Source organism: Thalassophryne amazonica, chromosome 10, assembly GCF_902500255.1.
Source record: "Thalassophryne amazonica chromosome 10, fThaAma1.1, whole genome shotgun sequence".
Classification (NCBI taxonomy): Eukaryota; Metazoa; Chordata; class Actinopteri; order Batrachoidiformes; family Batrachoididae; genus Thalassophryne; species Thalassophryne amazonica.
Window position 1 is genome coordinate 89,400,015 of NC_047112.1, and position 15,923 is coordinate 89,415,937.

At 39.6% G+C, this 15,923-nt stretch overlaps 1 protein-coding gene across 1 annotated transcript in view; it reads left to right on the forward strand.

The window, feature by feature from the left end:
* impact (impact RWD domain protein) overlaps positions 1–15,923 on the forward strand; it is a 96,848-nt gene that overhangs the window by 17,717 nt on the left and 63,208 nt on the right. Inside the window, exons 6-7 of the mRNA XM_034180465.1 lie at positions 12,664–12,789; positions 12,908–13,002. Coding sequence (XP_034036356.1) covers positions 12,664–12,789; positions 12,908–13,002 — 221 coding nt within the window. The remainder of the gene's footprint in view (positions 1–12,663; positions 12,790–12,907; positions 13,003–15,923) is intronic.

A 15,923-nucleotide genomic window follows, 5' to 3' on the forward strand; every position in this document is an offset into this window, starting at 1 on the left:
AATCATATACTGAACATTTTGATTGTAAGAATATAAATACACAATTCAATACAAAGTAACTTTCTTCCATGTGCTTTGTTATCCCCATACTCCCCTCTACCAATATTACACCCATGATATTTGACACCATGTGTGAATGAGTAGATATGCCATCCTACTTAAAAATAGTCCTTCAATCTGGTTTCATCATTATGGCAATATGCACCCTCAAATTGAGATTTTTCTGTACCTAATGGCCAATACTGCGTTATGTTTATCAACTTCAAAATAAATACAGGGTAAACTCTTCATAATGCTGTCCCCAGGAACAAGGATTTAGACCTGCAGATAAGGTGCCAGCTCAGAGATGTAGATGGGTTCTCCCCATGCCAGGCATTGGTGGCTGGGGGGGGGGGGGGGTGTCAATCCACATGAATTTTGATAGTTCTCCCCATGCCAGGCATTGGTGGGTGGCTGAGAAGGGGTGGGGGTGGCTGTGTGTGTGTGTGTGTGTGTGTGTGTGTGTGTGTGGGGGGGGGGGGGGGGGGGGGGGGGGGGGTCAATCCACATGAATTTTGATAAAACTTATACACAATCACTATGATATAATACTTATCAGAATACAGCCTATTCCTTCTTGGAATGAAGGTTTTCACTCTTAGCAGAGAGCTTTCAACCACAGGCTTTAAATTAAACTTTAAAAGTTTACTGGATAAAATATCAAGCTTAGTCTTTTCTTGCAATTTGTACATGTATTTCTAAACATTTGCACATTTTCTAAAAATAAAGGTGTCGAGTGTACATGATGTGTATCACTTGCCTAGCGTTGATCATAATGTATCAGGCAAACGCATGTTTTCTGTATCACAATGGCACTCTGCAGATCATTTGAAAAAGTGATGTAGTTCTAACTGCTGATGGGGCAGCACCCTTTCAATCAGCCAGTAAGCGGGCATAGAGCCTGTGTTCTCCAATGGCGCGTTGTATATAGGCTGCTCATTATGATGTAAATATCATAAATTAAAATTTGTTATTTATCAACTCTTCACTACCTGCTGTCCTATTATAATAGTGCACTAGCTTCGGGGTTGATCTAATAGTTTTGGTATGTTGATGTTTCATGGCTCAAACTGTTTTTAGTGGTCAAACCTCTTTTTTACAATTGAAAAGATTGTTTGTTCCCTAAATATACCAATGAATGCATAACTTTAAGAAATGCAAGGCAACATTTACACCATTTAAAGATGGAATGCCTCAAAGTGTGCAAAAAGAAACCACTACTTTTGCTGATAATGTGGTGGGCCTGAATATGGCAGAAACCTGTGATCTTCCACAGTTAGTTAGTCAGATGCTCCAGAGTTGGTAACCCCAATCAGCTGTATATCCACTTTCCTGACAGAAGGACAAGGAACATTGTCTACCAATAGGCTCTTCAGAACTACTGGTCAGTAAAAGCTACATTTAAATATATATTCAACATCTCAAATCCAAAAATTAACATTTGCTTAAAAGCCATTTTATTATTGTAACATTCTTATAAACTAGATTTGCAATGTATCAACAATTATAAAGGTCATAACATCAATTCTGATTAATGATTATGAGCATACTTGATCTGCAATATAAAGTCTGAAGAACTTCATTGTTGTTTCTTGCATGCAGCAAAATTCAGTTTTCTCTCTTGGTTTGGGGATTCCACCTATTTTGGATTTTTAGTTCAAATCTTTGCCTATTCGGACTACATATATACTTATAAGATATCTACAATTATGACAAAATATAAACTTTGGAATATTTTGTAGATTATATCTTAAACCTGGGCAACGCCAGGTACCCCAGCTAGTGTGTATGTGTGTGTGTGTGTGTGTGTGTGTGTATATATATATATATATATATATATATATATATATATATATGAAGAATCCGGTTTTCTTTGGACATCAATCCTTGCTTTTCATCTGCGAATGAGCTATGCTCTCTTTGTTATCAAGGCAGGCTGTCTCTTTTGTGCAGCAAACCTAAAAAATAAAATCTGTCCTCCCCTTTGTTGTATCCTGTAAATTATCCTCTATGGTTCATGTGGTAATAAGTGTAACTTTTCACAGCAATTTAGCACAGAGAAACTGGAATGACAGCTAATTCCTATTGAATTGACAGGGATACGGGGGTGGGGATAAAGGAGAAGTGATGAAACAGAAAGATGCCCATTTCTCTCAAATAGAAATGAAAAGCAGTACTCAGCTTTCAGTTCAATGAACACCTGGCAGCATGGATGAATCAGCTGCTAACATCACGGTCTCATCCTGACGGCTAATAGAGAGGCAAATAATACTGCTCATGCATAATTCCTTCAGTGGTACAACAACTTCAAACTGCTTAATGATAACTTGACTGATTTAGCTTTGCTTGAAGTGTTATATCTAGTTTGTTTAAAACTGTCACTGTTCTGAATGTACCATTAGGATTTCTATTACCCAAAAGCCTCCATTAGCCATTGTGGCAACTAAGATTAGATTAGATAGAACTTTATTGATCCTTTGGGAAGACTCCCTCAGGGAAATTGAGATTCCAGCAGCATTGTATAGCAGCACACAGTGTAAGAAGCACACCTAGCATCAAAAGTGAAAGTAATAAAGAAAAACAGTTTGCCATATCGATACACAATAGAAATACCAGACATACTGGTTTACTGGCTACTACTGTTCCTCTCCTTCCCGTCCTCTGTCTTCCTGTTACTTCTCCTCCCCCTGAGTGAGGAGTTGTACAGTCTGATGGCCTGAGGGACAAAGGAGGTTTTCAGTCTGCTGGTCCTGCACTTGGGAAGGAGCAGTCTGTGGCTGAAGAGTCTCCTCTGGTTGCTGATGACGGTATGCAGAGGGTGAATACGTACAAGTCAGTGCATGATGGAAGCTCAGAAGGGAATTGAAATCAACCTGGACAAAGTACTAGGTACCAGTTAATAGACCACTCGCCCAAGACTAAAGGTTATTTCTTAATAACGAGAATATACAGAACTGTCTACCAGAGAGACACAAAATTCCAAATAAACCTCTTACAACATTAAACATTGAAATACTGAGGGCTGGGAATGTTATTGAGAATGGTCTATGACATCACAATACTTTGCATTCTTGGATTGCCGTTGCACAAACAGTGGTGGCTGGGTGTGTCTTCGTGTTTTTTGTTGTTGTTGCTAGTTCACTTGTTCGACAACCCCAATTCCAATGAAGTTGGGATGTTGTGTAAAATGTAAATAAAACAGAATTCAATGATTTGCAAATTCTGTTCAACCTACATTCAATTGAATACACCACAAAGACAAAATATTTAATGTTCAAACTGATAAACTTTATTGTTATTATGCAAATATTTGCTCATTTTGAAATGGATGCCTGCAACATGTTTCAAAAAAGCTGGGACAGTGGTATGTTTACCACTGTGTTACATCACCTTTCCTTCTAACAACACTCAATAAGCATTTGGGAACTGAGGACACTAATTGTTGAAGCTTTGTGGATGGAATTCTTTCCCATTCCTGCTTGATGTACGACTTCAGTTGTTCAACAGTCCGGGGTCTCTGTTGCCGTATTTTGCGCTTCATAATGCGCCACACATTTTCAATGGGCGACAGGTCTGGACTGCAGGCAGGCCAGTCTAGTACCTGCACTCTTTTACCATGAAGCCACACTGTTGTAACACGTGCAGAATGTGGCTTGGCATTGTCTTGCCGAAATAAGCAGGGACGTCCCTGAAAAACACGTTGCTTGGATGGCAGCATGTGTTGCTCCAAAACCTGGATGTACCCTTCAGTATTGATGGTGCCACAGATGTGTAAGTTGCCCATGCCATGGGCACTAACACACCCCCATACCATCACAGATGCTGGCTTTTGAACTTTGCGCTGGTAACAGTCTGTATGGTCTTTCTCCTCTTTTGTCCATGATTTCCAAAAACAATTTGAAATGTGAACTCATCAAGCCACAGCACACTTTTCCACTTTGCGTCTGTCCATTTCAGATGAGCTCGGGCCCAGAGAAGGCGACTGTGTTTCTGGATGTTGATGATGTATGGCTTTCGCTTTACATGGTAGAGTTTTAACTTGCACTTGTAGATGTAGTGATGAACTGTGTTCCTGAGCCCACACGGTAAGATCCTTTACACAATGATGTTGGTTTTTAATGCAGTGCCGCCTGAGGGATCGAAGGTTACAGGCATTCAATGTTGGTTTTCAGCCTTGCCATTTACGTGAAGAAAGTTCTCCAGATTCTCTGAATCTTCTGATTATATTATGGACTGTAGATGATGGAATCCCTAAATTCCTTGCAGTTGAACATTGAGAAACATTGTTCATAAACTGTTGGACTATTTTTTCACGCAGTTGTTCACAAAGTAGTGATCCTCACCCGATCTTTGCTTGTGAATGGCTGAGCATTTTGGGGATACTCCTTTTATACCCAGTCATGACACTCACAATTAGTGTCCTCGGTTCCCAAACGCTTATTGAGTGTTGTTAGAAGGAAAGGTGATGTAACACAGTGGTAAACATACCACTGTCCCAGGTTTTTTGAAGCGTGTTGCAGGCATCCATTTCAAAATGTGCAAATATTTGCACAAAAACAAAAAAGTTTATCAGTTTGAACATTAAATATCTTGTCTTTGTGGTGTATTCAATTGAATATAGGTTGAAGAGGATTTGAAAATCATTGTATTCTGTTTTATTTACATTACACACAATGTTCCAACTTCATTGGAATTGGGGTTGTATGTTTGTGTGTAACATATTTCCTTGCGGTGAATACCAATAAAAAAAAAAAAAAACTAAGCCAACAGCCACAATGATGGGTGACAACAAAGAACAAACAACAGGTAAACAGAAAGGGGGGGGGACGGCTGGGCGAGAAAATCCACAGCATGTTATTACACTGCAGAAAGAATCTCAACAAGAAGGCACACAGGGCCAGATAGTACCTCAAACAGCATGGAACAGAGGGTGATATAGAGAAGAACATCAGAGAACAGGCCCGGCGCCAGAAAAAAAAATATTAAGGGGCGATGAGTTTATCACAGGGGGCGGGGTCGCTCCCCACCCCACCCACCCACCGCCCCCCCCCCCCCCCCCCTAAAAAAAGTGCACACCGGAGGAGACGTGCCTCTGAGCGTGCGTAATGAATTGGGTGCGCTCCTGGAAAGCTTGTGTATTTAGGCTACACTGTTGTAAGAGAATGACTAAGAGTAAAGAGTGATGACAGTATTTTTTTAATTATTATTTGAACGTATAGACCCTCGGTCAAGTGATCTCCTACATACCACACAGAGCCGGTGTTCTGTCGAGATGAGGTGTGCCAACTTTTGACACTCTGAGCTGTGATGTACCTTCATGTTGTCCAATAGGAACGACGCGTCGGGCCAAAACACGGAAGACTCCTTGCAGAAACCACTGATCTGTACAAAATGGATCGGACCAATCCGATTGGTGCAGAAACCACTGATCTGTACAAAATGGATTGGACCAATCCGATTGGTGCAGAAACCACTGATCTGTACAAAACATTAACGTGTGACAGGACTGCTCATTTAGAGAGCAGTTTTCTGAAGAAAAATCATTGGAAATGTTTTTTTGTTGTTTGTTACCTCAAAATTTCTGATTACTGTTAAAAAAAAAGTTTAGAACACTTGTAATTAAAATAGCTAAATAAATCAATAAATGGTTCTTTAGAAACCTTTCATCTGTAAATTAAAACCACCTGTTATTTCATATTAGATAATTTCTTGTTTAACATAAGGAACCTCAGACATTTATTTTTAGACAAATAAAATAACATGGAAACTTGTATATTTTTTAAGTCTGGTAGATTATTTATATCTCATTTCAACCAGAAAAACAAACACTAAATAAATACAAATGTTTATTATAAATGCAAAAGGAAATAATTTAACAATGACTGCAGTGTGATTGTAAATTAGGATTTCTGTGACATAAACCTCATGATGAATTTTTTTATAGTCATTTAAACTTGTAATTTCATCAAAATATGTAATTGCCTTTAATGTTGTTATCAGGACAGTCATTTCTAAAATATGAATTTGAGCACAATAAGTGGAGAGCTTCTACCTGTGCAAATGTCTTTTGACTTTGATTCGTGGACATTTTTAATGATCCGTTCATTTATTGTTAAAATATAAAATGAAACAGTTTTTTTTTTAAATAATAAAATAGTTGCTGTTGAAAGAGCCTTTTATTTAGAAGCAGGTGTTCTGCTGGATTCACGGGACCAGATGAAGGTCTCTTCTGCAGTTTTTAACTCTGGTGGTGTTGCTGAAAAGCAGAGATGTTTTCTTTCGACTGGACTTCGTGGTGTTCAGCTCATCAATTGAAGTTTGGTTGTCTGCACAGCAAATGTTCCTGATTGGGACAAATAAAAATATTTCTTTAAATATAAAGAAACACTAAACAGTTTATACATAAAAAAGGGGGAAAAACGGCAAACAAAACGATGGAAAAAATGCCCGAAAAAATGTTATTTAAAGCTGAGCTTTTGTGGTGTCTGGAAAAAAAAGCTGTAGCTTTATTTGGTAAAAATAAAAAAAGACTGAAACATTTACAAATTAAAACGTTCACTGAGATCAACTGTGCTAAAAGGCTAAGCTAACGTTAGCCGATCATTAAACCTTCACAGTTCAGTAAACGTCACGTTTTATTTTTACATTATTCTCACCTCAGTAAAGCTGCAGAACTAAACTCCGTTGGGCAAACTGGGACTTCACATATATCCAAAAAGTGGGAGATTTCGGACTGAGTGGGTTTGCTCCATCACCCCGGCTGCCTGCCTCGCTCTGCCCAGTGATGATGCCTGAAGGCCGGCTTCTCCGTGCGGGTCGGCCCGCTGTCGCGGTTCGATCGATATCCCACCAAGATGTCAGTCCTCCCTCGGTCGGTGTCACTCCGAAAAGTAGCTGATGGGGTTTTTTAAAGGTTTTTTTGTGGTTCAGGCGACGCAAATTCAAGATGGTGATCGCCGAACTTTATTCAGGTTGTGGAAACAGCCAGAGTGTGACGTAGCAATCTCCCCTTGCCGCTTCCGAAGCGACACGTCTGACTTCACGACACGTTGGAAACGCACCGCCCTCTGCCGCACTGACAAGCGCAACCCTCAACCTATCAAATCCCTTGAACACAGACACACGCCATATCCATTTGTTTTAAAATTAATTACTTTAGTTAATTAATTTGGTTTATTTGTTAAATATGTGATATTATTGAATAACTAATATTTTGCTATATTTTCCAGTATTTCTTTTTCTTTCTTTTTTATTTTTTTGATAACTCTAACATCCGAGGGGGCGAGGTTGATGACGTGTCCCCTCGTGGCGCCGGCTATGTCAGAGAACCACGCATCTCCACGGGCTGTATCACCAACAGATAGAAAGATTGAGCAACTTAGAGAAACCTTGACTGTGGCTTGAAAACACAGGTGAAAGACAGGACAGAGGCTCTGATTGTGGAAGCACAAGGACGGGCACTCTGCAACAAATCATTACAAGCATTGGTTGACTGCATCAACAAAGACCACAAGATGTGCCTGCAACATTTGCGAAATATGATATGTCACATTTTAAATTATGTGCAATGTGCCATGCCTAATATGCATTATTACCTCATTCAGTTATTTGGAAGAGTGGGGACAAAAAAAGTGGTCTTTTTATTTCTATTAATCCCAGCAAAGCAGGGCTCCCCTTATTTGACCACACCTTCCCCACAAACTAGAAGTTTGATGCCTGCCCACTTGCCTGTCTGTGTTTCACCATCGTGATCCGTGATTATGATTTGAATTTAATTAATTAGCTTATAATGCGCCAAATCACAGCAAAGCCGTCTCAAGGCGCCTTACATAAAACAATTCAACATAAAATTTAAATAAATAATTAAAAATGAATAAAAAATTCAAATACATGATTAAAAACAGAAGTAAAAGAATAAAACATAAAAAAAAAACTATTCATAAGAAAGAGAATAAAAATAGGTTTTGAGTCTTGACCTAAAAATGTCCACAGACTCCGACTGCCTCACGGTCGCAGGAAGACTGTTCCACAGGGTGGGTGCACGATGCGAAAAGGCTCTTTGACCTGCTGACTTCTTCTTCACCCTGGGAACACAGAGAAGTCCCGCATCCTGCGACCGCAAAGCCCGGGCCGGCACGTAAAGTTCCACCAGATCAGCCAGATAAGATGGCGCCAGTCCATGAACAACCTTATAAGTCAATAACAAAACCTTAAAATCTGCTCTCACAGAGACAGGGAGCCAGTGCAAAGATGCCAAAATGGGTATGATATGTTCAGACCTTCTGCTACGTGTCAGAAGTCTGGCTGCAGCGTTCTGAACCAGCTGAAGACCTCTAATGCTGGACTGTGGTAACCCTGAAAATAGAACATTACAATAATCTAGTCTAGAAGAAACAAAAGCATGAATCAGGGTCTCAGCATCAGCCATGGACAGGATGGGGTGTCTCCTCGCTATATTTTGCAGATGAAAAAAAGCCGTCCTAGTAACATCCCTGATGTGGAGGTCAAAAGACAATGTGGGATCAAAAATTACCCCAAGGTTCCTCATTTTGTCCGTATGATGTATGACACATGAACCCAGGCCGAGCGCCAGCTGGTCAAACTGATGCCGATATCTCGCTGGACCAAGAACCATCATTTCAGTCTTATCAAAGTTTAAAAGTAGGAAGTTTAAAAGTAGTAGTAGTGTAGTTTAAATGATTATAGTCATTGCTATTATTTTCCTTTCCTCTCCTGTAGGTGCTGCAGATTGTCAGGCAAGAAAGGCAAAACTGTTGACCTTGCAGAATTAATAAATACTGTCCAAAATGGTGACATTTCTCATGTTGCCTATACAGTGGGGGAAATAAGTATTTGATCCACTGTCAATTTTGCAGGTTTTCCCACCTACAAAGAACGGAGAGGTCTGTAATTTTTATCATAGGTATACTTCAATTGTGAGAGACAGAATCTTAAAAAAAAAATCCAGAAAATCACATTGTATGATTTTTAAATAAGTAATTTGCATTTTATTGCATGAAATAAGTATTTGATCACCTACCAACCAGCAAGAATTCTGGCTCTCACAGACCTGTTAATTTTTCTTTAAGAAGCCCTCTTATTCTGCACTCTTTACCTGTATTAATTGCATCTGTTTGAACTTGTTACCTGTATAAAAGACACACTCCAACCTGTCCACCATAGCCAAGACCAAAGAGCTGTCTAAGGACATCAAGGATGAAACTGTAGACCTGCACAAGGCTGGGATGGACTGCAGGACAACAGGCAAGCAGCTTGGTAGAAGACAACAACTGTTATGATTATTTATTAGAAAATGGAAGAAACACAAGATAACTATCAAGCTCCCTCGGTCTGGGATTCCATGCAAGATCTCACTTTGTGGGGTACAGATGATTCTAAGAAAGCTCAGAACTATACCGGAGGACCTGGTCAGTGACCTGAAGAGAGGTGGGAACACAGCCACAAAGATTACATTAGTAACACATGATGCTGTCATGGTTTAAAATCCTGCAGGGCAGCAAGGTCCCCCTGCTCAAGCCAGCACATGCCCAGGCCCATTTGAAGATCACCAGTGACCATCTGGATGATCCAGAGGAGGCATGGGAGAAGGTCATGTGGTCAGATGAAACCAAAATAGCTTTTTGGAATCATCTCCGTGTTTAGAGGATGAGAACAACTCCAAGAAAACCATCCCAACCATGAAACATGGGGGTGGAAACATCATACTCTGGGGGTGCTCTTCTGCAAAGGGGATAGGACAACTGCACCGTATTGAAGGGAGGATGGATGGGGTCATGTATTGTGAGATTTTGGCAAACAACCTCTTTTCCTCAGTAACAGCATTGAAGATGGGTCGTGGCTTGGTCTTCCAGCATGACAGTGACCCCAAACACACAGCCAGAGAAACTAAGGAGGGGCTCCGTAGGAAGCATTTCAAGGTCCTCTAGTGGCCTAGCCAGTCTCCAGACCTGAACTCAATAGAAAATCTTTGGAGGGAGCTGAAACTCCAAACCTGAAAGATCTGGAGAAGATCTTTATGGAGGAGTGGACCAAAATCCCTGCTGCAGTGTGCGAAAACTTGGTCAAGAACTACAGGAAACGTCTGACCTCTGTAATGGCAGACAAATGTTTCTGTACCAATTGTTAAGGACTGTTTTTCTAAGGGATCAAATACTTATTTCATGCAATAAAATGCAAATTAATTATTTAAAAATCATACAGTGTGTTTTTCTGGATTTTTTTTTAGATTGTGTCTCTCACAGTTGAAGTGTACGTACAATTAAAAAAATACAGACCTCTCCATTCTTTGTAGGTGGAAAAACCTGCAAAATTGACAGTGGATCACATACTTATTTCCCTCACTGTATGTCACTTCTGTCTTTCCCCTTAAGTTTTTTCAGGCCCAGTAGTACTCACTGAAAAACTCAAATCATGAGGCGCTTTGAAAAAAATCAGCAAGCAAAAAAAAAACTTAACTCTCATTGAAAAAGATTCTTCTGTGAACATAATCCAACAGTGGATGCATTGTTGGATTATTTTTCTTCTTTCTTTCTTTTTATGTTTTTTGTTGTTGTTCTGGACCTGTGTGTCCAAAATAAATTCATTCATTCATTCATTCAAACTGTTACACCCTATAAAGTCTGTGAAAATGGCAAATTATAAAAACGGTGAGCATTAGTCATTGCTTCACTACAATGTGTATTTTAAGATTTTTTTTTTTTTTAATGAATGAGTCCATCTTGTCCATTAGTGTTGTAAATACAAATCTGCAATGCCTATTCAGTTCAGCTTGTATTTAGATGAAACTCGACAACGGTAAAACACCATATGAAGATGTGCATGAAAATAAATAATTCTGATCTGATGCCTTCAAGGGGACATAGTCAGACTCTTGTTCATTTAATGCATCATATTTGTCAATTATAAGTGTAACGTTTATGGCTTTAATCAGTGTGAAACAGATCTGAAGGATATCTGTTAAACAGCCCTTTGGTAGTGATGCACAATAATTTATTTTTGAACAAAAAAGACATCGCATGCAATAATAATAATAATAGACCAGTTATTTCAGCTCCCCTGCTGGGCTGGATGGTATACGCCTGGAATGGTTTCTGAAATCTTTAGAAATATTCACTGTTGCAGCTACCTCAGTGAGTATCGTGTGCTGTTCAAGCTTTTTGTTGCTGTGTGGAATGGGAAAGTCAGCATTGCATTTTTAATTAATTGGTTTAGTTATAATATTAAGAGTTGACATCAGTCTGTGCTTCCCAGAATATTTAAATATGAAAATGTATGTGAGCGCAATTATAGCCTTATCACCGTATTTTATCATCTTTGGTACCAAAACCCCATTTTTGGTCACACTTTGGAAATCTGTTATCACTTATGATTTGTCTGTTTTTGCATAGTATGCCATGTAACCATTTAAAATAGCAGGTAATGGGGGCATTTAGTAGGGTTGGGAAGACGCTTCTAAATAACCCCAAAATACCCCATAAATACTAAATACTAAAATAGTAGAGTTTGGGGATGTGATGGTCTAGTGGTTAAGCGTTGGGCTTCAGACCAGAGGAGCTTCAGTTTAAAACCCAGCCAGACTGGAAAATCACTAAGGACCCTTGGACTAGGTCCTTAATCCCCAAGTTGCTCCCAGTGTGTAGTGAGTGCCTAGCATGGCAGCAGCCTGACATCGATGTGTGAGTGTGTTTGTATGAATGGGTGAATGCAAGGCATAATTGTGAAGCGCTTTGAGCTTCTGATGCAAATGGAAAAGTGCTATATAAATGCAGTCTGTTTGCCATTCATCTGCCATTTAATGAAATTCATTAGTCGACTAGACGGGTACCACTAGTCTGGGACTAAATTTAACATTGAATTAATTAAGCCAGTGTCGAATCTTTTAGTGAAACTCAAATCTGACATTTATTTTAACAAATATAAGCACAAAATCACAAATTCAAGAAACAGCATTAGCATGAAGACAATACCTGCATTCATTTACTAGGCATAGACCCATTTGAGCTGAATAATTCACCTCCCGAAGCTCACACACTTTCTTCACTGAGTGAAGGGAGTGGTAGCAGCTCCAGCAAGTCTATTCTTTTAAGAGTTAAATAAACTTAATGAATGGCTTTGGACAAGACGACAAAAAAAAAAGTCAACTAGTCAGATGTTAGCTAGTTGTAGTCGGCTATGTATAATGAAGTTATACATAGGTTATATATAGGGAGGTGATGGTCTCTTGGTTAAGCGTTGGGCTGAAGACCAGAGGATCCTCGGTTCAAACCCCAGCCTGACCGGAAAATCACTAAGGATCCTTGGGCAAGGTCCTTAATCTCCAAGTTGCTTCCGGTGTGTGGTGAGCACCTTGCACGGCAGCACCCTGACATCAGCGTGTGAGTGTGTTTGTGTGAACGGGTGAATGTGAGGCATCATTCTAAAGCGCTTTGAGCATCTGATGCAGCTGGAAAAGTGCTATATCAATGCAGTTCATTTACCATTTATACAGTAAGTGTAACTTGCACAATAAAAGCCTCGATGAATTTGACCTTATACTTTTAAAGAAAAAAAATCATTGTCAAGACATAACATTTATTATATGATGTATTATATAACCTGCTGCAGTGGATCTTCTGGGAAATGTGAACATGACAGCTGAAGAGGAAATGGACGATGACAAGGACCTACCGGACTACAGGACTTTGAAACAGAACACAGAAAATGCACATCTGTTCATGGATCATGCAAATGGTATGACCTGCTCAGTGAGCCACATGCATCTGGGTTACATGTGGTGGATTAAATGGCTAAAACCAAACCAAACTGATTATAATATCAAATTTAATATAATATGATGCTTCTATTGCAGATGAAGAGCTGCCTTCAATAAAACATGGAACGACCATCACTGACCGACGCAGTACCTTCCAGCCTCACTTAGCCCCTGTGGTGACTCCCAGACAGGTACAGCACGTGGGCACACAGGTGGCGTGATTTTACGATAATAACAAACACTAGGCGGGAATGATTGTTAATCTCCAGTTCATAAAACACTAAAATGTATTTATATTTCACCAGTTCTATTTGCAAATGTGGTGGCGAATGTTTCTGTGAGTTTCAGTAGAGATTGCTCGATAAGGACGGTATCACTGAGCAAAATGTAAATTTGCTAATTTACACATTAATTTCAGGGAGTGAAATATCTGTGACTCGTTCATATCCTGTAATCTCTCCAGCTCTCCAATAACATCACAGCTCCTCTTAAAAGCTTCCACCTGCTTAAAAGTGCTCTTTAGGCTAAAATGTTAATGTGTGTCACTGACTCCCTCACAGCAGATGAACTGAGTAAACAGAAGTATGTACATAATTCACACACACATATACAGTGAGGAAAATAAGTATTTGAACACCCTGCGATTTTGCAAGTTCTCCCACTTAGAAATCATGGAGGGGTCTGAAATTTTCATCTTAGGTGCATGTCCACTGTGAGAGACATAATCTAAAAAAAAAAAAAATCCGTAAATCACAATGTATGATATTTTTTTTAAGAATTTATTTGTATGTTACTGCTGCAAATAAGTATTTGAACACCTGTGAAAATCAATGTTAATATTTGATACAGTAGCTTTTGTTTGCAATTACAGAGGTCAAACGTTTCCTGTAGTTTTTCACCAGGTTTTTGGTTCACTCCTCCATACAGATCTTCTCCAAATCTTTCAGGTTTGGAGTTTCAGCTCCCTCCAAAGATTTTCTATTGAGTTCAGGTCTGAAGACTGGCCAGGCCACTCCAGGACCTTGAAATGCTTCTTATGGAGCCCCTCCTTAGTTGCCCTGGCTGTGTGTTTGGGGTCATTGTCATGCTGGAAGACCCAGCCATGACCCATCTTCAATGCTCTTACTGAGGGAAAGAGGTTGTTTGCCAAGATCTCGCAATACATGACCCCATCCATCCTCCCTTCAATATGGTGCAGTCGTTCTGTCCCCTTTGCAGAAGACCACCCCAGAGTATGATGTTTCCACCCTCATGCTTCACGGTTGGGATGGTTTTCTTGGGGCTGTTCTCATCCTCTAAACATGGTAAGTGGAGTTGATTCCAAAAAGCTCTATTTTGGTCTCATCTGACCACATGACCTTCTCCCATGCCTCCTCTGGATCATCCAGATGTCACTGGTGAGCTTCAAACGGGCCTGGACATGTGCTGGCTTGAGCAGGGGGACCTTGCTGCTCTGCAAGATTTTAAACCATGACAGCATCATGTGTTACTAATGTAATCTTTGTGACTGTGGTCCCAGCTCTCTTAAGGTCATTGACCAGGTCCTCCTGTGTAGTTCTGAGCTTTCTCAGAATCATCCTTACCCCACAAAGTGAGATCTTGCATGGAATCCCAGACCGAGGGAGATTGACAGTCATCTTGTGTTTCTTCCACTTTCTAATAAATAATCATAACAGTTGTTGTCTTCTACCAAGCTGCTTGCCTGTTGTCCTGTAGTCCATCCCAGCCTTGTGCAGGTCTACAGTTTTGTCCCTAGTGTTCTTAGACAGCTCTTTGGTCTTGGCTATGGTGGACAGGTTGGAGTGTGATTGATTGAGTGTGTGAACAGGTGTCTTTTATACAGGTAACAAGTTCAAACAGATGCAATTAATACAGGTAAAGAATGCAGAATAAGAGGGCTTCTTAAAGAAAAATTAACAGGTCTGTGTGAGCCAGAATTCTTGCTGGTTGGTAGGGGGTCAAATACTTATTTGCAGCAGTAACATACAAATTAATTATTAAAAAAATCATACATTATGATTTCCGGATTTTTTTTTTTTTAGATTGTCTCTCACAGTGGACATGCACCTAAGATGAAAATTTCAGACCCCTCCATGATTTCTAAGTGGGAGAACTTGCAAAAACCGCAGGGTGTTCAAATACTTATTTTCCTCACTGTATATGTGTATTATGTATGGGTGTGTATATGTATAGCTTTCAGCTAAAAGTACTTAGTTTGTATTTTTGAACAGAGATGTTGCATCAGAAAACTAAAATTTTATTCAGTGCCACACATTGAAGCCTGACATATTCACCCTTTTTTTTTTATCTTTTTCAATTGTCAGTTCCAATGGAATTTGTATGACATGTTTTAGGGGCATTTACTCAGTTTTAGTTATCACAAACACTTAATAAACTTGGAAGACAAATGTGTTTTCCACTTTTGCAGAAGTAATCATCTTAATGTTGTAAATGTAACTAAAGCTAACCTTACCTCACTCTTGAGCAGTGGTGGGCACAGATAACCAAAAGATTAACTCCGATAACAGATAATCAGATAACTGAAAAGTTATCTTCGATAAATTTAAAACAATAAACCACCCAAAAATGTATCGGAAGTTACAGATAACCAATAACTGATAAATTCCAGTATTGTCTCCGGTACACTTACAACTACTAACAAGCTGATTTTGAGTTTTAAAACCACGATCGCTTTTAGTAGCATCAAAAGCAACAACAGACCCAAACAATGAGTCAGCAATTCTGTCTTTGAGCGCCCTGCCCCCTGCTGGAAGCTTCTGTTTACTACATGGCTTCCAGCATAGAAGCAACTGAGAGGAGCCGCAAAGCTCAACTCTCTACCCAATCACAGCACTGCTGTCAGGCCGAGGTCTTGGAAAATAAAGCAGTGCTGAGTTATGGTTTGGTGTATATATAAAATGAATACTGATAGAATAACTCCATTAATGTCAGTTCTGTCATTTGTGCAAAGTTAAGATATAACATATATCTTTTAATGTTGAATAATGCACTAATTCTGAAGTTTTGTAACAAACACAGACAGATGGCATTCTGGGTAAAATGTGCCTCTGCTCACACTGATTGGATGATTCATTCTATGTAAACCAACACA